Consider the following 23664-nt stretch of genomic DNA (forward strand, 5'->3'; position numbering starts at 1 on the left):
AACTCAATAGCTTTCTCCCCATAACCTTTGATCCCATTCGCCCCAAGTGCTAGATCTAGCCACCTCATGAATACATTGAATGTTTTGGCATCAACTACTTCCTGTGGTAATGAATTCCACAGACTCACCACTCTTTGGGTGAAGAAATGTCTCTTCATCGCCATCCTAAATGGTCTACCCCAAATCTTCAGACTCCGACCCCTGGTTCTGGACACACCCACCATCAGGAGCATTCTCCCTGTCTAGGCCTGTTAGAATTTTATAAGTTTGTATGAGGCTCCCTCCCTCATTTGCCTAAACTCCAGCGAAAATGTTCCTAACGTAGTCAATCGTTCCTCATACGTCAGACCCACCATCCCCAGAATCAGCCCGGTAAACCTTTGCTGCACTCCCTTGTGAGCAACAGCATTCTTCCACAGAAAAGGAGACCAAAACTGCACACAATATGCTAGGTGTGGTCTCATCAAGGCCCTGTACAACTGCAACAACACATCCCTGCTCCTGCACTCGAAACCTTTCACAATGAAGGCCAACAAACCATTTGCCTTCCTTACCACCTGCTGCACCTGCATGCTTTTCATATGGGAAGAAGTTTGTAGCGGAGTTCCCCAAGGATCATACCTAGACTCTTGTTTTTCCTCATATGTATTATTGATCTATGCTTTGGCGTGAAGTTTCAAAGTTGTTGGATAATACAAACTTAGAAGTACTCAAACTGTGAGGACAGTGGAAAATCCAATGACATGTTGGAGGAGTGGGTAGATCAGTGGTAAAGTAAGTTCAATGTAGAGAAGTTTCAAGTGATTCTTTTTTATAAAAAAAAATGTATTCATTTAGACAATGTGCTGGCTGTGTGAACATTTATTGCTGTTTCCTAATTGCCCTTGAGAAGCTGTGTGGTGAGCTGCATTTGGACCATTGCAGTCAATTTGGTGCAGGTACAAACATAATGTTGTTAGGGAGGGAGTTCCAAGATTTTGACACAGCACTTCTGAAGGAACAGCAATGTATTCCCAAGGCAGGATGGGGAATGGCTTAGAGGGAAACTTGCAGGTGCTGGTGTTCCCAATGTATCTTCTGCTCTTGTCCTTCCAGATGATTTTGGTTGTGTGTTTCAAAGGAGGTGTGTGAGGAATCATGATGAATTTCAGCAGTGCATCTTGTAGAGGGTGCATACTGCTGCTACTGATCATCAGTGTTGGAGGAAGTGAATGTTTGTGGATGCAAAGCCAATTAAGCAACTACATTATTCAGGATGGCATCAAGCTTCTTGAATGTTGTAGGAGCTGCACAGAGCCAGGCAAGTGGGGAGTATTTCATTACATTCCTGACCTATAGCTTATAATGGTTGGGTTTCAGAACTCAAGAGGTGAGGTATTCATTGCAGGATTCCTAGCAGTTGCATTGTTTTCAGTCCTTGTCTGCCCCAAGCTCCAAGAGGTTCTAGCAATATTCATACATTTCCAAGGATCAGACAAGTAAACTTGAACTGTAATCCCTTTTCAAAGAATTGTAGAATCGCTATAGTGTGGAAGCAGGCCATTTGGCCCATCGAGTCCACACCAACCCTCTGAAGAGCATCCCACCCAGACCTACTCCTTAACCTATTCCTGTAACCCTGAATTTCCCATGGCTGACCCACCTAGCCTGCACATCGCTGAACATTAAGGGCCATTTAGCATGGCTAATCCTGCACATCTTTGGATGGTGGGAGGAAACTGGAGCACCCGGGGGAAACCCATGCAGACACAGGGAGAATGTGCAAATTGCACACAGTCACCCGAGGCTGGAATCAAACCCAGGTCCCTGGTGCTTTGAGGCGGCAATGCTGACCACTATGCCACCATGCTGCCCCGTACGTCTGCAAAAGTATAACCTTTCTTTGGGAAGGAGAACAAAACTGTACTCAATTCACCAACTGCAGGCTTGGCAGCACAACTTTTCAAACTTTTGATCATCAGACACCATTTCCGCCACCTCCAGCAAGATGCCACCACCAGACACATATTCCCCTCCCCTCCCTTGTCCGCCTTCAGCAGGAACCGTTCCCTCCGGGACACCCTGGTCCACACTTCCTTCACCCCCAACACCTCCCCACAGGCCTACGGCACCTTCCCCTGTAACCAGCGAAGGTGCAACACCTGCCCATTTACCTCCTCCCTCCCCACTATCCAAGGGCCCAAACATACCTTTCAGGTGAAGCAACACTTCACCTGCACTTCCCAGAATCTAGTCTACTGCATTCGCTGTTCACAATATGGTCTCCTCTACACTGGGGAAACAAAGTGTAGACTTGGCGACCGCTTCGCAGAACATCTACGTTCTGCTCGCAAGAAGGACCCTGAACTACCTGTTGCCTGCCACTTCAATGCACCACCCTGCTCCCTGGCCAACATCTCTGTCTCCGGCTTGCTACAGTGTTCCAGTGAAGCCCAACGCAAGCTGGAGGAACAACACCTCATTTTCCGCTTGGGGACCCTACAGCCCTCCGGACTCAATATTGAGTTCAATAATTTTAGGGCCTAAACTCTTCCATGTCCCAGCCCCCTACCCAACACACCAGGCCTTGTTACCACATAGCCTGCCATTACACACCCCCTGTTGTTAGTCACTAACAGTCCCCATTAACAACTATTCACCCTCCCAGCCTGATCGTTAGCAACTCCTTTGTCTGTGCAACTGTCTTTCTCTATCTTTGGGCTCTATCCTATCGTTTACTCCCTACCCCACCCACCTCCCTATTTTCTGCATATAAGCTGACGTTTTCCCAGCCACGATCAGTTCTGAGGAAGGGTCACCGGACACGAAACGTTAACTCTGTTTTCTCCTCCACCGATGCTGCCAGACCTGCTGAGCTTTTCCAGCAACTTTGTTTTTGTTCCTGATTTACAGCATCCGCAGTTCTTTTGGTTTGAACTTTTTAAACTGCTGCACTCAAACATTCTTGCCACAAAGAGTAAGAATAAAAAGCATGAATTGATTATTTAGGGCAATAAAGGAATCAGAAGCTGAGCTCCTAGATGGAATTAGCTCTAGAACTGATGGGAGAATAAACATTAACACAGACTGAAATCAGAAATTGCTGGAAAAGCTCAGTAGGTCTGGCAGCATCTGTAGAGAGAAATCAGAGTTAATGTTTTGGGTAGACTGGCCCTTTCTCAGTTCACTTGACCCGAAACGTTAATTCTGTTCTCTCTCTACAGATGCTGCCAGACCTGCTGAGCTTTTCCAGCAATTTCTGGTTTTGGTTCTGATTTACAGCATCCACTGTTCTTTCGGTTTTTATTAATACAGACTAGTTGGGCAGTGTTTTTGTGTTCCAATTTGTATCTGATTAGCTTTCCACATTCACAGTATTTTGCTGGAATTTAGTTTTGAAATTAAAAAAAATGCATATTTTTGTCCAAGCCCTTTATACACCATGGCTGACTTGCAAAAAAAGCCAGCTGCCACTTGATATGCCAAGTGAACAAATATAAAAAACCAGATGCTTTCACAATTTGGCTAAAAGCTGCCTCAATATGTTTCTCTGGAATATGAATATATGGCATTGTAAAAGTATTACACTCATCAGTGTAAGAATGGAAATGCAGTTCTGCCAGAAATCACACTAAATTAGCAGCAATAATTAGTTCTACTCTACCAATCGTGAATTATTTGAAACAAAATTCATCCTTATTCTAAAACACTTATTGTAAGAAACCAGAATCTTTCAGACCTTAAAAAGGCAATTGCTTTTGATATTTTGATCCAAGAAACTAAGAAACGAAAAGGCATTTCGAATAAAAGCAAAGTATGGTCGATGCTAGAAATCTGAAATGGACACAGAAAATGCTGAAGAAACTCAACAGTTCTGGCAGCATCTGCGTAGAGAGTAAAACAGAGTTAACATTTCGAGTCTGAGATGAACTTCTTCACAACTGAAAGGTGTTGAATTTTTCTTTCCACATATCCTTTTGACAGATGCTGGGAGAAGAAATGGGACAGATGGTGTAAAGACAGTTCAAAAGTCAAAAGGGTTATTACTGGTGGTGAAAGAGAAAAAGATATGTAAATTAAAGTGTGAAAGGGAGAGAATGCGACCTTTTTGCTAAGAGACAAGTTATCAAAACAGAAACAAGACAAAAGTGTGGGGCAGTTGGGAGGGAGGCAGTGGCTGGGGAGACAACATAAGAAAGATGGAGAACAGGCATCATGTGCTTAGTTTCAGAAATTATGGAATTCGATATTGAGTCCGAGAGGTTGTAAAGTACCTAAGTGGAAAATGAGACATTGTTCCTTGAGGTTCGTTGTGCTTCCATTAGAACATGTGGCAGGCCGAAGGCAGAGATGTTATCATGAAAGCAAGATGAAAAAATCCCTGAGAATACTGAAGAGACTCCGTGTGTCTGGTGTAAAGATCCCAGATCCCATCACAGATGCTGCCAGATCTGCTGAGCTTCTCAAGCATTCTCTCTGTTTGTTTCAGACTTCCGGCATCCACTATATTTTGTTTTCATATTAGCAAGGGGGTTTCCTGAAATGGCAACCAACTGGGATGCTGGTGTCATTTTTATGGTCAGAATGGAGGTGTTCAGCAAAACAGTCACCCAGCTGCATTTGGTCTCGCCAATACAAAGGAGACTGTATTTTCAACAGCAAATGCAGTAGATAAGGTTGAAAAAAATACGAGTAAATTTCTCCTTCACCTGGAAAGTGTGTCTGGGGCCTTGGGCAATGAAGAGGGAGGAATTGAATGGGCAAGGTGAATGGCACCTTCTGTGCTTGCATGGGAATATGTAATGGGGCTGCCATTTCTATTTAGTGACCTAATTCTACTTGGCTTTGCCTCTCTAGGCTGTTCAATTTTGCAGGATGGTGCTGAGTGGAGGCTGGGTGATTGAAAGGGCCAGTGAGACAGGGCTTGTGGAGGTCAAATATTTCCCCTCAAAAATGGGATAAGGAAAAGAGAAAAATGTGAGAAAGGATGGAATGGTTGTTGCACTGGATGGCCTTGATTTTAAACAAAAGGTGGGAACTTTCCAGCCACTAAATGCAAATCGCATCTTACATAGTTCTTATTAATTCTTTGAGTTCAGACAGTGTTCTGTTAATCACTTTGATGCCTAACTCCTCATTCTATCTTTACTAGTTCTACCTTTGTTCTTGGTACCTACATGGACCATAACAACTGGATCCTCCTTCACCTACTCCAAATTTCTGTCCAATCTTGAGCAAATGCCCTGAACCTTGGCATCAGGTAAGCTACACAGCCTTCTGGACATATTCTTTTGATTGCAAAAACAGTGTCTATCCCTCTCACTATACTATGTCCTTCCATCACCGCATTCCTGCCCCTACTTGAATGGCTTTGATAACACGGTGTCACGGTCAGTGAGGTCATCCACCTCACTCTCATCCAATCAAGGTGAACGAACCATAATCCTATTGGACAATTACAAAGGCAGAGACTTCTGCACTCCAGGCATCTGGGTCCCTCACTGTCACACCCTCCTTTCCCTGACCACTGACTAAATCAGATGAACTTATCCAATAAAACATTACCACCTCCATACACAAAATATCCAATTGACATCTCCCGTCTCTGAGGTCTTTGCAGTGTCTGTCATTCAGCCTCTAGCTCAACAACCTTGAGCCTGAGCTGCTTTCAGCCTGAGCTGCTCAAATTGCAAATATTTACTGCACATATGTTTGTCTTGGATTAAAATGTTCAATGTCATGAATGGTGAACTCTGCAAGATGATTATGCTTTAAAATGTCGTCTTTACCTCAAAATAAATACAATTCTTCACTAAGAAACATATATATTTACAATTCCCGATAAATACTTCATCTCAGAAAAATGCCGATGTGATTTGTCTGGCATGGGAGACAATGTCAAATAGAGTTGGGGGGGCAAATTTAATGCTTTCACAGAAAAAAAAAGACAGCTGCAGATGAAACACAGAAACTACTGCTGTGGAAAATCAGGGGAAGAGTTTGGCATGAACAGTCAAGCAGGGCGCTTTTATGTTGGGTCTCTGTTCAAAAGGGAACACAATATCTGGGGTTCTTGGGGATTTGAGGAATCGGGAGTCAACGTGTGCCTTGCTGGTAATAATCAGGAGGAATAATGTTTTGAAATATCAAAGGACATGGGAAGTTTCAATCCATGGCATGGCGGAGAGAGAATAATTTCTGTTGGAGAATGTGAGGTATCTTTAGGTTTTTGATGCTGCAAATCTGCCAGCCTCATAGCATCCAATGAAAATATTTTGAGAGGCCTAATTTGGTTGTGTCAATTAGTTAATACCAGAATATCTTTTATTTTGTTTGACCTATTCATTGCCTGCTAATTATTGCTTGATCTCTGTTGATGTTAGTTTGTCTGTTACACTTTAAAGTTCAAAAGTGAAAATTTTGCTCTTCAGTTCTGTCAGTTATTGAGAAATTCATTTATTTTTAACTGCTATCAATTTCTTTTGGGAATTCAATAACTGACAATGTCAAAATGCAAAAGTCAAAAAATCTTGAGGGATAAGAAATGTTCTCTGATTATCATGAACCCACTTGTAGCAAAGATCACACCATGGTATTGAGGAAATACAGTTTACCTATTTTTTTTAACTGAAGAACAGTCTTATGATAAGAAACAGCAATAAACATGGAAGAAAGATGGAACTGAAGAGTCAATCTACTATCTCCATCCAAGCATCAAAAGGTAATGTAGTTCAAATCCTGAAGATGGCTTTGATCTGGCTGCAACTACCACCAGCTTTTTGCCGCTGCAAAGAAGCAAACTGGAAATTGTGATTGGTAGGTTAACCAAGCATTTGAAATCATCAAATACCTGTCCCTGCAAAGAACATCATCACCTTCGGAAACCATTGTGAATGAACAGTGGCACTGACTTTTGAGTCTAATGCTTTCCAGAGTATTGGCCATATCAGCATGTTCATTCCGTATGACCTACAAAAGAGTCCGACAGTAACCCTGCACTTGAAATATGCTTATCAGAATAAAAAAGCACATCTCACCATCTTTCCTGGCGGTGCTAGCTATTGTTCCAGGTTACATAAAATGCACTAAATAGCACAGAAACAGGTAATTAGTGCAACCAGTCAAAGCCAATATTTATGTTCCACTCTCACCTCCTCAACTGGAACAACCAACTCTCTATTTCCTTCTCACTCATGTCTTCTTGACATAGAAGCACTATTCTTTATACAGCTTATCTGGTCTCCCTTTAAATGCATCTATACCATTTGCTTAAACTGACACCCATGGTAGCAAGTTCCAAATTCTCATTACTCTTGGTGTAGAGAGTTTCTTTTGAATTCACAGCAGTTATTGCCCTGGTTTATGTCTGTTCAAAACAGCAGCCTTCTACAAGAAAAACATTACGCAGTCTAAAAGTGTCACATTCTGCAGAACTATACAAATATGTTGAGGATTGCCTAAATAAAAGGATGGAATGAAAATGCATGTCTTGCAAAAGCAGACTCTGATATTTATTTTAAATCTGATTTAAATTTGACTTGCAGCAAGAATTAAGAATTCAGCAAATTTCACTTAGTTGTCTCCATTTTCCTTCTTTGTTTCAGCTGGTCTGATGGTTTAAGAGCATTTTCCTTCCAGTGATGAGCAAGCATTTACACTGGAAATACCTTGCTTCTGTTCACAAGCTGGTAAGTCTGACAAACATAAAATAGTGAAATTGCTCAAGGTCAAAAGACACTTGTTTGATCAGTTTTAATCTTTGATGCTTGAATACATATGTCGACTACACCAAATCTGGTAAGCTTGTACTATTATCAAAGATGACAGGGTAAGAAAACTTGAAACCTATATTTCCTGTTATAAGGTTAGCAGTGAAGTTATTTTAAGAAAGTCAGTGGACGAGTTTGCCGTGTTGAGTGACTTCAATAGCAAACTTACATTTGTTTTTGGGAGCAGAACAGCCCTACAAACTGCAGATCCAGACCTGCGCCGATGTCTTCGTTGATTTCACTGATGACGCACATGTGGACTATATACACGTAGCACCCAAACATTCTGGGTACGCTTGGGGAACTGATGCAGTGTGTGCAGGGCTCAAGCAAATCTCCCCCACTGACTTCGATAAATCATTTACTTTGGCAAAGATGATGGCATTATGGTAGTGTCAATGGATTACTAAATCCAGAAGACCAGCATATTGCTCGGGGGACTTTGGTGTAAATCGCACCATGGCAGCCAATGGAATGTAAATTTAAATTAACATATCCAGAATATGAAGATAGGTCTTAGTAATAGTGACCATGAAACTACCATTGATTTTGACTGGTTCACTAATGTCCTTTAAGAAAGAAAATCTGTCATCCTTTACTGATCTGGCCTGCAAGCGTTTCCTGATTCACATGAATGTTCTTGAAAGGGGAGGCAAACAGCCAGAGATCATGCTCCGTATTGGAACCAACAACAAAGATGGGGGGGGGGAATGGGGGAGGTGGTGGCGGGGTTATGGGGGATATGGTCCTGCAATCAGAATACAAGGATGTACATAAAAAAAACTTGGCAGTGAGGCATCAGAAGCAGTAATCTGCGGATTACTCCCAGTACCACATGTAAGTGAACACAGAAATTGGAGGATAAGGCAGATGAATGTGTGGCATAGCTTTAGATTACTGGGCACTGGGGCTGGCTCTATTCCTTTAGCAATAATTGCTCTAATTCTATTTGCCTTCCTTATTACCTGCTGTAACTGTGTACTAGTTTTCCGTGATCCACTGGCAAAAGAATCATTGAAATGACTGCAATAGTGCATCCCATGAACAAGAGGGTTTTTCTAACAGCAACTCACAACTTTCTGTATTTAATTACACTTTTGTGGCAGCAGGAGTCAGCCACTCAGCTCCTCAAGCCTGCTATGCCATTCAAAACGATTAAGGATGATCTCATCTCGGCCTCCATTCCACTTTCCTGCCTGCTGTCCATCACCCTTCGAACTGTTACTCATTAAAAATCTATCTCCTCCTCAAATTTACTCAATCTCCCAGTATCCATCACACTCTGGGGTAGTGAATTCCATAGATTCACAACACTTTGAGAGTAATTTCTCCTCATCGCTGGTTTAAACCTGCTTCTCCTTATCCTAAAACAATTACCTCTTGTTATAGATTTCTCCAGGCGAGGTAACATCCTCTCTACGCGTACTTTGTCAATCCCCTTTACCATCTTGTGTCCCTGAATCAGATTTCTGCTCATTCTTCTAAAATCTAGAAAATATAGGCCTAGACTACTCAAGCTCTGCTCTTAAGACACAGCCCTCACCTCTGGAATTAATCTGGTGAACCTCCTCTGAACTGCCTCCAACACAACTACATCCTTCCTCAAGTAAGGGGACCAAAACCTGTACACAGTACTCCAGGTGTGTTCTCATGAATAGCTTGTACTATTGCAGCAACACTTCCCTACATTTATACTCTATTCCTTTAGCAATAATTGTGAAAATTCCTTATCACCTGCACATGTATATACTAGTTTTCTGCGATTCACTTTTGTGGGTACTGCAATTTGTTGAAAGATTTAATCCTTAATTACGGTAAGTGTCAAAAATCCTGCTGTCATTAATGTCTTAAGTTAAGGACCAAAGTTTGCCAGAACTGGAAAGTGTTACATATATAAAAGGGTGTGAACAAGCACTGAAACAGGGGGAAGGGTGGGATGGGAGGAAAAAACAAACAGAAATGAGCAAAAGGCAGGAGAGCTTAAGCGACTGTGAAAAGTATAGTACATGACAAAAAAAAATGTTGGAGTAAGGAAACAAAAGAATCAGTCTGGAGAAGGTGCCAATGGCAACAACAGCACCACAGCCATTCCCTTATGCCTGACAAAATGAGAGCAATAGTCAAGATCTTCAATTCTTGAACTCAACATTGAGACCAATAGATTACCAAGTATTTCATTAAAAGATCAGATGCTGTTCTTAAGTTTTTGTTGGGCTCCATTAGAACAATATGAGGACAGAGCGGAGAATGATAATGGCATCAACTGGAACTGAATGGAGGTGTTCTGTAAAGCAATCACTGAGTGTGTGTTTGGTCTCTCTGATTTAGACAGAACAGCTCTGTAAAAGCTTTGCTCAGATACATATTTCATCCACTTTACAGGATTTAGAAATCTCAGGGCTTCAAGATTTAAATAAATCATTTCTAGGACAAAAAGCACTGGAACTAACAAGAAATTAATTTTATCACAATTTTCTGCACAACTTCACATCTTCTAAAGAAAAGCAGATTCAATGTTCTTTGAAAACTGAAGTTGATAACACTCAAGTACAAATACCCGATGTCACAGATCGGAGAAGCCATTACACATGCTGCGAGGGCAAAGTCAAAACAGTGATACAAATGATTAGCTCTGCTCCATTTCCTGCACTTTGGAGCGATATTCATGTCCTTGGCCAAGTGACTGATCAGCTGTTCGAGAAGGCCAAAATGTGGACCATTGAAATCACCTCTGACTGGCCAGCTTACTGCAGTGAGAAGAAACAACCTTACAGAATGAAATCACCTAGTTGAAAACAAATAATTTGATTGCGACTCACTCCCCTCAACTTAAACAGAAACTAGAAAGATTTACACCCTGTCCATTAAGACCCCTCAAGATTTTCATTTTAAATTATTTTATGGAATGTGATTGTTGGCAATAACCACCATTTGTTGTCCTTGCCTAATTATCCTTGGGTAGGTGGTGATAACACATTTTCTTGAACTACTGCAGTTGATCTGGTGCAGGGACATTCACAGCGCTGTTAGCTAAGAATTTCAACAAGAGTGACAGAATGGCAATATCGTTCAAATTCAGGCTAATGTGTGATTTGGAAGGAACTTGCAGGAGGAGGTGTTCTTATGTGGTTGTTGCTTATCCTTCTAGCTGGTAGAGGTCACAGATTTGGAGGGTGCTATCCAGGGAGCTTTGCTGAGTTACAACATACATTTTGTAAATGCTACACACTGCTGTCACTGTGCATTGCAAGCAGAGGGAATGAATGCTTCAGACAGTAGACAAAGTGCTGATGGAGTGGGCTGCTTTGTTCTGGAATGGTATTAAGCTTCTTATGTGTTGTTGGTGTTAGACAGTCGAGTTTGGAGAATCCTATATTTTTCAATAAGGTGGCCTCTCATTCTACTGAACTTCAATGAGTACAGGCCCAAACTGCTCAACCTTTGCACATTAGATGACCTCTTCATTCCAGTAATCAGCCTAGTGCAATTTCTCTGAATTGTTTACGATGCCAATATATCCCTTCTTTAATAAAGAGGACCAAAACTGTTTATTTAGCAGTTATATGATACACTGATAACAGTGTTGTTGACAAATCATAATAATCAATCTCCACGAATTAGTCTGCTATAGGCTCAAAAAACAAAGACAAAACTGTCAATGGTGTACCATAAGAACATAAGATATCAGAGCAGAATTTGGCCATGCAGCACATCATGTCTGCTTTACCGTTCGAACATGGCTGACATGCTTCTCAACCTCATTCCCTTACTAATGAAGAATCCATCCAATTCTGTCTTAAAAACATACAATGACTTGGCCTCCACAGCATTCTGCAGCAATAAGTTCCACAGATTTACCATCTTCTGGCTGAAGAAATACCTCCTCATATCATATCTAAATGGTCATCCCTTCATTCAGAGGCTGTGCCCTCAGATCCTATTCTCTCCTACTCGTGACAACATCTTTTCCATGCACACTCTATCCAGGCCTCTCAGTTTTGTGTAAGTTTTAATGACAGCCTCCAATCCTTCTGAACTCCATCGAATACAGACCCAGAGTCCTCAACTGTTCTTCATAAGACAAGACACCAGTAGCACACCAGAACTTCAAGAGAGTCAGAGGCAGAGTTGAGCATAGTGACCTTCACTAAGGAGAAGATGCTGAGGAAGCTGAAATTGGATAAATAACAGGGACCGGATAGAACACACCTCAGGGTTGTGAAGGAGATAGCTGAGGAGATTGTAGAGGCATTGATGGTAATCTTTACTAGAGTCACAAAGGGTCCCAGAGAACTGGAAGTTATAGGCCAATTAGCCTGACCTTGGTAGTTGGTAAAATTTTAGAGTCCGTTATTAAGGATGAGATTGCTTGTGTACTTGAACGTGCGTGGTACAAAAGGGCCAAGTCAGCACGGCTTGTCAAGGAGAAGTCATACTTGACAATCTGCTGGCATTCTTTGAGGAGGTACAAGCAAGTTAGACAAAGGAGATCCAGTGAACATGATATGTTTGGATTTCCAAAAGACCTTTGACAAGGTGCTGCATAGGAGGCTGCTTAATAAGATAAGAGCCGATGGTGTTAGGGCGAAGATACTGACTGGCATGAACAGAGGAGTGAATGACTGACAGAACACAGAGAGTGAGGATAAAGGGGCCTTTCTCAGGATGGTTGCTGACTCATGGAGTTCCCCAGGGTGCATGTTGGGACTACAACTATTTACGTTATACATTACCAATTGGAACAAAGGAACTGAGGACTTTGTTGCTAAGTTTGCAGCTGACACAAAGATAGGTGGAGGAACAGATAGCTTTGAGGAAGCGGGGAGGTTGCAGAAGGAGTTGGACAAGCTTAGGAGAGTGGGCAAAGAATTTGTAGATGGAATACTTGTGGGAAAGTTTGAGATTATACACTTTAGAAGAATAGAGAACTAGAGTATTTTCCAAGTGGAAAAGGCTTCAGAAATCTGAAGTACAAAGGGATTTCAGAGTCCTAGTTCAGGATTCTCTTGTGGTTAACATGCAGGTTCAGATGGCAGTTAGGAAGGCAAATGTGATGTGAGCATTTATTTCAAGGAGGCAGAATAGAAGAGCTTTGACAGAAAGTCACCATTTTCGCCAAAGAATATGACACTTATCATGTCATGAAAAGATATCTGAAATCACATTAATTTGAGTGAACTGCAAAAGGTCAGGATTCGTCAGAATGAGGTATGACTATGTAATAAATGAACAAATATTCAGTGTGCAAAATGGCGAATAGTTTGCTGATTATCGGTACTGGAGTTTCAGGAAATACGTGCTGAAGAGAAAATTTTAATGTTTTTATCAAACAAGTAATCAACAACTGAAAGTTATATGTACCCTTCGCCTTAAAATATTCCAAGGCACCGCACAGATACATAATTAAAAAAAAATTGGTTGGACGCATATAGGAAGACAGTCAATCAAATGAGCGAATAGTTTATCAGAGACAACTTTAAAGGAGTTAGTTTAAATAAGAGGAAAGTGAAGTTGAGAGGAAATTCCAGAGCTTAGGCAACTGAAAGCACAGACATCAGTAGTGACAGTTCAAAAACAGGAAACCATTGCAAGGGACACTGTGGCAATGTGTCAAAAGCTAAGCCTGACACCAGTTGAGAGCAGGAGGATGACAATGAAGAGGGATTGAAGGAGGATTGTCAACTATGTCAAAAGTTGCAGATAAGGAGGCAATTTTGTCACAGTGATGTCAGATGCAATTTGTGACTTTGACATTTTGACGTTGTGATAGAGGCAGAAACATGAGTGAAGGGATTCAAGACATTGGGATCAAGAGTAGGTTCCTAAGCAATGGGGATAACAGCACAATTAAAGGGGAAAAGGACAACATCTGAAGAGAAAGAACCATAAATAACACGGGATGACATCAGACCAGGATCAGCCCACAAAAGTGGGGTCATGATTTCAAATTTTAGGGTCGCGAGAGTCAAGCCAGTAATGCTGCTACGCAGTTCAGACCAAGTTACAACAGCCAAGCTCTGTTTTTCCAGACCCCATGCTCTCAGTTCTCACTGAGGGGCTGCGACAATTTTCAAGCTCGGAAATGAGGTCATAGTGAGAAAACATTTGGTAAGCACTGAAGCAGAAAGTGGATTTCATGGACAAAATAAGCTTGGAGAGGACACTGGAGAGAAAGAAGTAAAACAGGAGAAAGATGAGAGTACAGGCTGAGGCACAGAGGAATTTTACCTGATGTTTGGCTCATGGGCTAGCAGAAGGAAGGGACACGCCAGAGGCAACTGATCAGATGGCCTCAATTTTAGCGATAATGGTGTCTATGAACTCCTTGCATTTATTGATGGAGGTTAGGGTGTAAGGGGACAAGGGTGAAGCAAATTATTTACAGGAGAAATGAAATGGGAGTTTTCTCTGCATTCCAGGATGACTCTGGAGTAGTTAGTAGCTTTGGCAGATGAGAGCAGGACCTAATATTATTTCATGCAATTCACTCAGATGTGATATCTGCCATATCTTAGCAAGTCTGTATCCCTTGGGCTTAAGACAGTGGGGTCACTTGGCTTAAGCAGGGGTTGTGAATGAGAAGAGAGAAGAATGATTTTATTGGTAACAGTAATGCATCAAAGGCAGAGGTAAGAGAACAACTGAGCAAATTCAGTACCTGCTGAAATATGGCAAACTAAAGACAAAAAATTAGAAAGCTTACATTTGAAAGGGTGGTTATAAGTGATATAGGGAATAGTTCTTTTCAAGAGTCAGATATAGATATGAATTTGGAAGTTATGATAGAAGGTGTGTGATTTATATATATTTTAATATCATTTATTTTCGATTTGGATTTGACCTAGTGGCATCTGGGTTTTGGTCTGTATGTATTGAATAACCTGTAAGTATTTCTATAGTTATGGTGATCAGTGATTTCTCTTAAAACACAGTATTAGAGAAAGAATTCTTAGTTTGTAATGGTGATTTGCTTCTGTTGGAAGAATTTAGGAGCAAATAAGGTATACATTTTCAGTTCAGAAGGTCAGAAACTGATTTTTTTTTTTCTTTTGATACAGGAAAACACTTTGAAAAATTCTTTTGGGTTTCAGTTTGGAAGTTTGTAAAAGACTCGGTTGCATTTGGATATCTAAAATAGTTGCTGTTATTGTTAAGAAATTGAGGTAAGGCATTCCAGACCAGAAGTGTTTGGTTAACATGCTGAAGATGTTATTTGAACCTGAGAAAATCTACGCTTAGCTGGAGGGAGGCTTAAGAGAGAGAGACTGCAGATTCTCTGCACCGGGAATTTTTGCATCTTTGGAGTAAAATCCTATGTTTGCTAGAGAAAGGAATTTTTTCTCAGTGTGCATACTACAAAGGACTGCTGTTAGGATTAATGGGATTATATTTTACCACGAGTTTCAACTCTTAATCTTGTGTTACAAGCATATAGTTTTATTCAATTTATTCCTTTTTTTTCCTTTTGTTTCATTACCTTCTACAGCATCGTGCACTTGTATTTCGGTGGAAGAGTACAAAAAACAAAATATGAAATATCAAGCCAAGATTTCAGTCTAGGATGTAACTTGTCGAGTGATAATATCATAATCATAATAGAGTGGAAAGGGGATGTAGGTCTAGAATGATGCAAGGAAATGATCAGAGGTGGCCTTATTTATAATTGATACAATGGGACTAGAAATCTGATATGAGATTATAACTCTAAAGGGCAGTTCTCAATATGGGTCGGGGAGTTTACATCGAAATACAAGTGCACGATGCTGTAGAAGGTAATGAAACAAAAGGAAAAAAAAGGAATAAATCTAGTGAGGATAAGTAGAAAGTGAACTCAGGGGAAAGAGAACATGATAAGTTGAGATGAAGGCTAAAATCACAGGAGGATGATAAGCTGTTCAGTGCAGAGGCTGAGGTGGAAAGCAGTGAATTTGTATGATAATTCTAACAAAAAGTCATTGGGAAAGGATACAGGACAATCATTTTGAATGAAAGGTCAGAAGGGTGGAAAAGGTGAGATGTTTAAAGGAGAAAGTACTAGAGAAACGATAGTGGGCGGGGAAGGGGGGGTGGGGCCAGTGTTGGGCAAGAGGTTGAATCCATTATCAGGCAGGGAAGCTTCATTAAGGTGAAAATGTCATTATCTCTTAACCAAGGACTGTGACAAGGCTTCCGAGATAAGTGGATACGCCAAGAGTACTTTGGAACTTAAGCTATCGTTTTGATTGAGGGGGCGACTTTGTGTAGCCTGGTGAATTATGGAATGGAAAGGGCAGGAAGTGGTAGGCCTAAGACCAGATGGAAAGACACGTTGGGAATCACAAAGAAATAGATGACTGACAAGAAATAGACGGGGTGATCAATCAGCATTGTGGAGAGGCCAAGCAAAGTAGGAGAAGCTGAAAGAAAAAGAAGTGCCATTATAAAATATTTACATACAAACGACCGCAGTGACAACTAGTGACGGGAACTGTCAGCACTGGAGAAAACGTTAGGAATGCAATTTATGTTTGATAGCAGTTACATAGACGGCAAAGCCATTTAAACATATTCATTTATTTTATCCATTTATTTCTCCATGACATATATCAAAACATGTTAAAATTTTCACCCAAAACGAAAGCCCGTCACTCCCAATGAGCGACAGGTGGCAGGTCTATTGGGAGTACAATTACACAGCTGCATTACCAATCGCATCTGCCACTAAAAGGTATTTGTCTTTGACTTAATCTAACAGTAACATATGAAACCTGAAACTGTTCCAGAAACAAAGCCTGCCCAAGGATTTGCTACCAAGTTGACACCGCCCCTTAAAAATGTTCAAATTTGGTGTCTGGGGGGAGGAAGGGGGGAATAAAATTGCACTGAATTGTCACTGGCTCCTTCATACACAGTAACCAGGGAGACACCACATATGGCTTTGCAGCTTTTGTACATAAACTAACTTGGCTTGGCTCCTAAAACGTTACTGCACTTCTTGGAACCAGGCACACCCAGGCAAAGAAATTAGCTTAGATGGTTGAAAAAGCGCAACAAAGAAAAAACAAATCCTGAGCAGCACCTAGATACTGTATGGCCAATGTTGCTGGACTTCAGTGGTGGGGATATGTGCAACTTTTTCACGTTAACAACGATAGAGCAAAGGTAAATTATGAAATCAAAGGCAGCAGTTTTTTAATCCAGATTACACAGATTTTGCGTTTATAAATGGAGATCGTGCGACAAGTTGATTGCATCTGAAGTTTCCAGACAGAAATAGGCTGTCACTTATTATCTCTTAGAATTAACCTATTCAATGAATTCTCTGGTTCTTGAAAATAACAAATAATTATCATCCAAATTTGGAATATTTTACATCTTTAATGACTGTCATATTTGGACCAAAGGAAGCCACAACAGTTGGGGCAGATGGTAATCACACTTTGTTTTGACTCATTTAGATTTTCTCTGAAGAAAGGAAGGAAGGGTGTATACTGTTTGAGAGGCTCCATGATTATGTGTTTTGGAGGATGTAGTGGCACACAGCAAAACAAGCTCATTCACCTCAATTTGGTTGGTCTTTATTGAAGTTGGTTCTTAGGAATTATCCAAGATCGTGTGTTATCAAAGAGAGGAGGGGGGAGAAGAAAAATATGATTACTACGCTTTCAGATGGTACAACTATAAAATATGCTGTGGCTTTATCATAATTAAAATGGTTAGCCTAACAAAGATTATATTTCCCAATTTTCTGTCAGTCAGATCTGCTCTTGGATTCTGAACAAAATACTATTGGTATTTTCATTTTGTGACAAAGAATGCCAGATTTTAAGGCATCAAGTTTGAGAATGGTCAAGGTAAGATGCTGACTGAGGAAGAGGCTTTGATGTTCCAGTTGGACTGTGTACCAGCTCACCTTCCATGATCTAAAACAAAGGTAAGTAACACCATTAGATTTGGGTTAGAGAATAAAATGGTCAGCACTGCAAGACTTCAAATTAATCTAAAATTGTCTGGTGCTCACAAGGACGTACCATGGGGTTGTCGGATGTCATTCCCGCAACGTTACACAGTTCAAAATGTTTCTGGTCTGGCATAAACAACATGAAATGGATGGCTACAGCATGATATTGAATATCATAGCGAAGAGATTCATGAGCTACAATAATCTTTTTGTCCTGCTGATAGGACTATCTGAACTATGGGAGAATGGCTGAGAAAATTACAGATGTGCAGGTATAATATTCAATCTTAAAAAAATGTTCAGAACAACCAAAATGAATATTAAGGGGATTCCCAAACCAATGTAGAATTGTGGTAACTGAAAAAAATCCTTTGTTAAACTTCCCGCATGAATTGGCTCAACGCACTAAGTATCAGGAACAACAGGCTCAGATGAGATGAGTATGTGTACAATTGCAACTTGGTATTAATTATAAACACAGAGCTTTTATCTTGACCATTGAGAATTGAACTAGGCTCAGGGTTGTTGTCATGATCTCTACGACACGCGCATCGAGAAGGTCCAAAGGTTCCATCCCTAGACAGTGCTGATTTTGGCGAGCTCACCTAAGGCAGCAGAATGGCCCTACAATTGGCCCTGACACCTCAGGTTTAAGAAAGGGGGAAAAGAAATGGGCAGGTTTCCCATTCCTGCTTAATATACAGTGATGGCTATGCGGGTATCGGCCGAGGACGGGATCAGGCTTGGCTAATACGTCCCCTCCGCAGTTAGATATTGGGCCTGCATTCACGTCAAGGATCGTCCTTGAATAACAATCATTCGGATAATATATCGGAGGGCAATCAATGTCCATGGAACCATACACTAGGAAAGAAGGTCAAGTCCTTCAGGAAAGCAAAAGGGAGAGAATAAAAGGATTGGATTAGCCTTGAGTGGGAATGACTGGAATTGAACTAGATTGGGAATGCTTTTACTCAGTGGTTCAATTGGCCAGTGGCTGTACAAAATTTCAAACCTGAATTTTAAAATTTTCAAAACCCATGAAATCATCCAAAAACGAACACACTGCATATTCATGTTGAGAATTAAATGGCACCAGTCACTGAGCTAATGCAAACACATCCATTTTCTCATTGCAGGATGTGTATCCAGGTGCCATAAATGTAGTTGAAAATTTCATTATCCATTGCTAATAGCTCCACAGACATCAACTGTGCTGGGTCACAAAATCATTTCTTTACATTACATGGTTGACCAGCTGTAGTATCCTGGCTTAGTTCTGCGTCCAGATCCCTTGTGCACCTTGGTGGTCTAGAAAGACCCATACTGCCCTGAAGCAAACATCTCTGTTTTACAGATTCTTTTTTCAAAATTACAGACATTAAAAAAATTCTTTCAACCTCCGAGATCCATTACGATCTAGAAGACCAAAAGTTCACTTATCATTATTTTCAGAACATGAGATAAGCAGTAGTCCACCATGGCTACCATTTCTCAATATGGCTCATGTAATCCTCTGTGGGTACGCGTCCCTGCTCTTCCATTTCCTCTTTGGGCAGTTCCTCGGGGATCTTCTGTTGTTGCTGCTCCTTCTGATTCCGTATCCGTCGCTCCATCCTTTCTAGTTGCCTTTTGTACTGGAACCGCTGTTGGAAAAGGTCTTTTGCATAGTCATACAGTTGCACATCTAGGTCATTAAGTTCCTCAATCCTGTGGATTGTCTCATTATCGATCTCCACACCCGATGCGCGGGTACTGTTGAACTGTATGAAGGGCTTAATGAACTGTAAATTAAAAGTCCGCTCAAACAAGTACTGCGTTTTCCTTTGGAATTCAGTCAAACCAAAGAAAGCCATATCTTTGAGGTTCTTCTTGGCGCTTTCCAAAAGCATCTGGGCTCTCTTCCTCTCGGGAATGAAGGACATATTGTAGCAGCCCACCAGACTGAGGTCTGCAAGCATTCTCACCTGCCGGTTGTTTGCCAGGTTAAATGGGCAGTCCATGAATTGTTGAAGTGTGCAGCCTGACCAGTCGTTCCCCTCGTAGCACGGCGGCAGTTCCTCAGGCGTTGGTGTCCTCCCATCACACATGTGGAGTGAGGTCTTCCACGTGGCTCCTCGTTGGACATGCCTCCATTCACTAAGGTAGCGTGAGACGGGATCTCTTAACATTGTGATGTAGTAGAATTTCCTGCAAGACAAAATAAATACAATATGTTTCAGTTTCTTCATTGACTGGTCAATATTGAAGACAACATTATCTACCCAAACGTTTAAAATTTCGAAGTTAAAATTTCTGCTGCAGCCCTATTAATCACATAATATCAAGTACTGCTGTATAAAGGACAAATTTTATCAAAGCTTTTTGTCTTGCACTTAACTAGATATTTACAGGAACACCAATACAAAAGGTAACGGCACTTTTTTTATTCGTGTGTGGGATGTGGGCATTGCTGACTAGCCAACATTTATAGCCTGTCCCTAATTGCCCTTCAGAAGGTGTTGGTGATGAGCCTCCTTCTTGAACCACTGCAGTCCACTTGCTGCGGCTCGACCCATAATGCCATCAGGGAGGGAATTCCAGGAGTTTGACCCAGTGACAGTGAAGGAACAGTGATATATTTCCAAGTCAGGATGGAGAGTGGCTTGGAGGTGAACTTGAAGGTGGTGGTGTTCCCATGTATCTTCTGCCCTTGTCCTTCGAGATCACGATGCTCGTGGGTTTTGAAGGTGCCGTCTTAGGATCTCTAGCGAATTTCTGCAGTATATCTTGTAGATAGTACACACTGCTGCTACTGAGTGTCGGTGGTGGAGGGAGCAGATGTTTGTGGAAGTGGTATCAATCAAGCGGCCTGCTTTGTCCTGGATGGTGTCAAGTTTCGTGAGTGTTGTTAGAGCTGCACTTATTCAGACATTACTGTATGACAAGAGATTGCCAATTGGTTGACAAGTGAATACTGATTGGTATTGGTATTGCAACGGAGAATGCACCAGTTAGATGATAACTGACAATTAAATGTCTATGGCAATGACAGTACATTTGCCAACCAAACAGTGCTTTCTTCTCATACAGTATAAAATGTTGCTCCTGTTTACATTGATATTCTTGTGAATGTCCTGATGAATGAAAAATTAAACATTTTGACAAAATGTCTTTTCTCACTGATACTCAAGGTCTGTACTGCTGTCAGCTAAATGCATTATTCATCTTTGTATTGTATTAATCACTTTCAATTATGTGACTGTTCTTTTATTCTTTTCACGTTAATAAGGTAGACTGGTTGTGGTGAAATCCTATGTGCAGAGTTTGTCTCATGTTGTTGATAAGAATCAAGGAAAGAGAAATGGTACCCTGATCGAATAACCGTATTGTCAAGATTTGATGGAATTCAAACTTTCAGACAGCACAAAAAAGAACTTATTTGATTAATTCAGTTGCTCCAATTAAATATTTTATCTGTGGATATATAATGGGACATTTTTCTATAAATATTGAAAAAAAACTTTGCTCAGAACAGCAACTCATCATCATACAATTCTCAGACTGTTTTAAAGCAAATGGTGGTTTTAAACTGAGTGATATCAGACTGGCCATTCATTATATGCCCTGTCCAATTTCCCTTCCTGATGTCAATGGTCAGGAACATTGGGTGTAATTAATAATAAGAGGCAGTGAAATGGATTAATACACCAATGATAAAACTCATAATAAACCCACAAGACCAAAATGTTTGAATGCCCACAGAATCAAAATGTTTCCTTCCAGAATACCGGACATCACTGAACGAATTCATAAAGAGAGACAACAGATGGATAGCACTCCCTCTGCTCTGAGTAACAAGGTTCTGAGTTGATGTCCCACCTCAGGGTTCAAAACTCAAGCCTGACACTCCACTGCAGTATCGATGGAGTTCCCCTCTTTTGGATGAGACATTAAACCAGATGTCACTTGCTCGTTTGGGGGAGCAGGGTGGGGAGGTGTAAAGGAAGCCTTGGCACTATTTTGAAGGAGAGTTATTCCCAGTATTCTGGCCAATATTTATCCCTCAATCAACATCACACAAAAAGAAAGTTATTAGATCATTATCAGATGGCTGCTTATGGGAGAATGTTGCACACGGATTGGCTGCCAGGTTTCCTACATTACATCAGTGACTACACTTCAGAAGACATCTCGTAAAGCACTTTGAGGCACCCAGTAACCATGAGAGGCGCGATATAAATGGACTACATAAAAACACACATGCTAATATCCTGGTTGGCTCAGCTCCTGACCGCAACCATGAACTTGGGAAGATGTTGAGCGGCTTCAGACGGTAGTGGGAGGCGGCACTGAGAATCCACGGTGAACAGCAGCGTGTCAAGAACTTCTGGCACTCACAAGTTTAAATCCCTCTTGGAGTTTCATCAAAGAATTCAGAAAATGTGCAAATTCCAGGAATGATTGCCTCCTGTTCCTCTGTGCCTCTTAATCTAGGCAAACATTCAGTAATGAGGGCCTGATTTCAGAAGGAATTGCCAGCAATTTGGGCTGCTGCTTTTATCCGTGAAAACACACAAAGTCAAAGCCTACAGGCAACATTTTGAAAGAAAAATAGAGATGAAAATTAAGCTGATTGTGGCCTATCCCAGAATAAATTGAAATGAAAGCCAAAGTGATTACATAAATAATGCACGATTCATTATCTGTCAACAGTAATGCATGAATGTAGTTTACCTCATTACTGCCTTACAAAAGACCAGTGTGTTAGGCCTGCTAGTGGGACAGATATAATCTCCCCACTTCACAGCACATGAATTAACTAGTATGAACATTCAACTTATTTTTCCAAAATGCACAAGCAACTTAATTCCAATGGATGCACTGTGGTTCTTTGCTGCTTATAAATTGAAAATTAAGTAAATGTTTACTCAGTTTCACATGGCTCTGTGACAACTCATTTTATCAGACAGCAAGAATGCAAGAAACTCAGAGAGTTGGCCCAGGGTACAACAATTGCTGTGTAAATAAAAGATGCCACTGTGACACAAGTGCATTGGAAAACTTCAGAGTCTATTATGCAACAGGCATTTTATATCACTGAAGGGGAAAAACTTCTCCTGAGCTAGATTCACCCATTGTTATTTCAGAATACAACGGCACTTGGTTCAAACAATGTTAGGTGAAAATTTTGGACTGCTTTTGGATTTGTGGGCAAAGATCTTTCATTCAGGCTGCCTGATGCTCCAGTAAGTTAGAGATATAAAGACATACTGCCGTTGGAGGCATGGACTTTTGAGAGCTGCACTGAAACCAGTCGTGGGCATTGGTGAGGCCTCACTATGAATACGGTGTGCAGTTTTGTTGTCTTTATTCAGAGAAGGATATCAGTGCATTGGAGGTTGTTTAGAGGAGGTTTACTCGATAGATACGTGGAGTGAGTGGGTTGCTTTAGGAGGAATAATTGGACAAGCTGGGCTTGTATTCACCTAAGTTTAGAGCAGTGAGGCATGACACAACTGAAGTTCATTTGATATTAAACACAGAATGCTGGAGAAACTCAGCAGGTCTGGCAGCATCTGTGGAGAGAGAAAGAGAGTTAACGTTTCAGGTCTGGTTTGACTCTTCTAAGATGAGACATACAGCACTTTACATTTATGAGATAATGAATGGTCTTCAGAGGATGGTATGATATGTTTAGGTTGCTGATAATCTAGAGCCATTTTGAAATTAGGGTTACCCTTTTATGATGGAGTTGAGGAAGAATATTTCCTCCCAGAGATAACATCTTTAAAGCGGAATTAGATTCATTCCCTTGCTTAACAAGATTCTCAGGTTATTGGGGATAGAGGGGAATGTGAGATTCTAAACACAAACAGACAAGCTATGGTATCATTGAATGGCAAAGCAGGCTCCAAGGGCTGAATGGGCTACTCCTGCTCTGAATTCTTCCATTTGTGACATGAGAAAACAAAGGAGGTGCTAAATTGAAGAAAA

General features: G+C 41.0%; 1 protein-coding gene across 8 annotated transcripts in view; it reads right to left on the reverse strand.

Moving 5' to 3' along the window:
- Nucleotides 1-16281: 16281 nt before the first annotated feature.
- Nucleotides 16282-23664, reverse strand: part of LOC109935897 (heparan-sulfate 6-O-sulfotransferase 1-like) — a 310111-nt gene continuing 302728 nt past the window's right edge. For 7 of the 8 annotated variants that reach the window (XM_048604340.1, XM_048604347.1, XM_048604346.1 and 4 more), the window contains one exon: nucleotides 16282-19878. In XM_048604340.1, coding sequence (XP_048460297.1) covers nucleotides 19173-19878 — 706 coding nt within the window. In that variant the 3' untranslated portion in view covers nucleotides 16282-19172. Of the gene's footprint in view, nucleotides 19879-21930; nucleotides 21978-23664 lie in introns of those variants that run through there. The other variant, XM_048604344.1, reaches the window with a different exon arrangement.

The sequence above is a fragment of the Rhincodon typus genome, chromosome 13, assembly GCF_021869965.1.
Source record: "Rhincodon typus isolate 14 chromosome 13, sRhiTyp1.1, whole genome shotgun sequence".
In the NCBI taxonomy this organism is placed as follows: Eukaryota; Metazoa; Chordata; class Chondrichthyes; order Orectolobiformes; family Rhincodontidae; genus Rhincodon; species Rhincodon typus.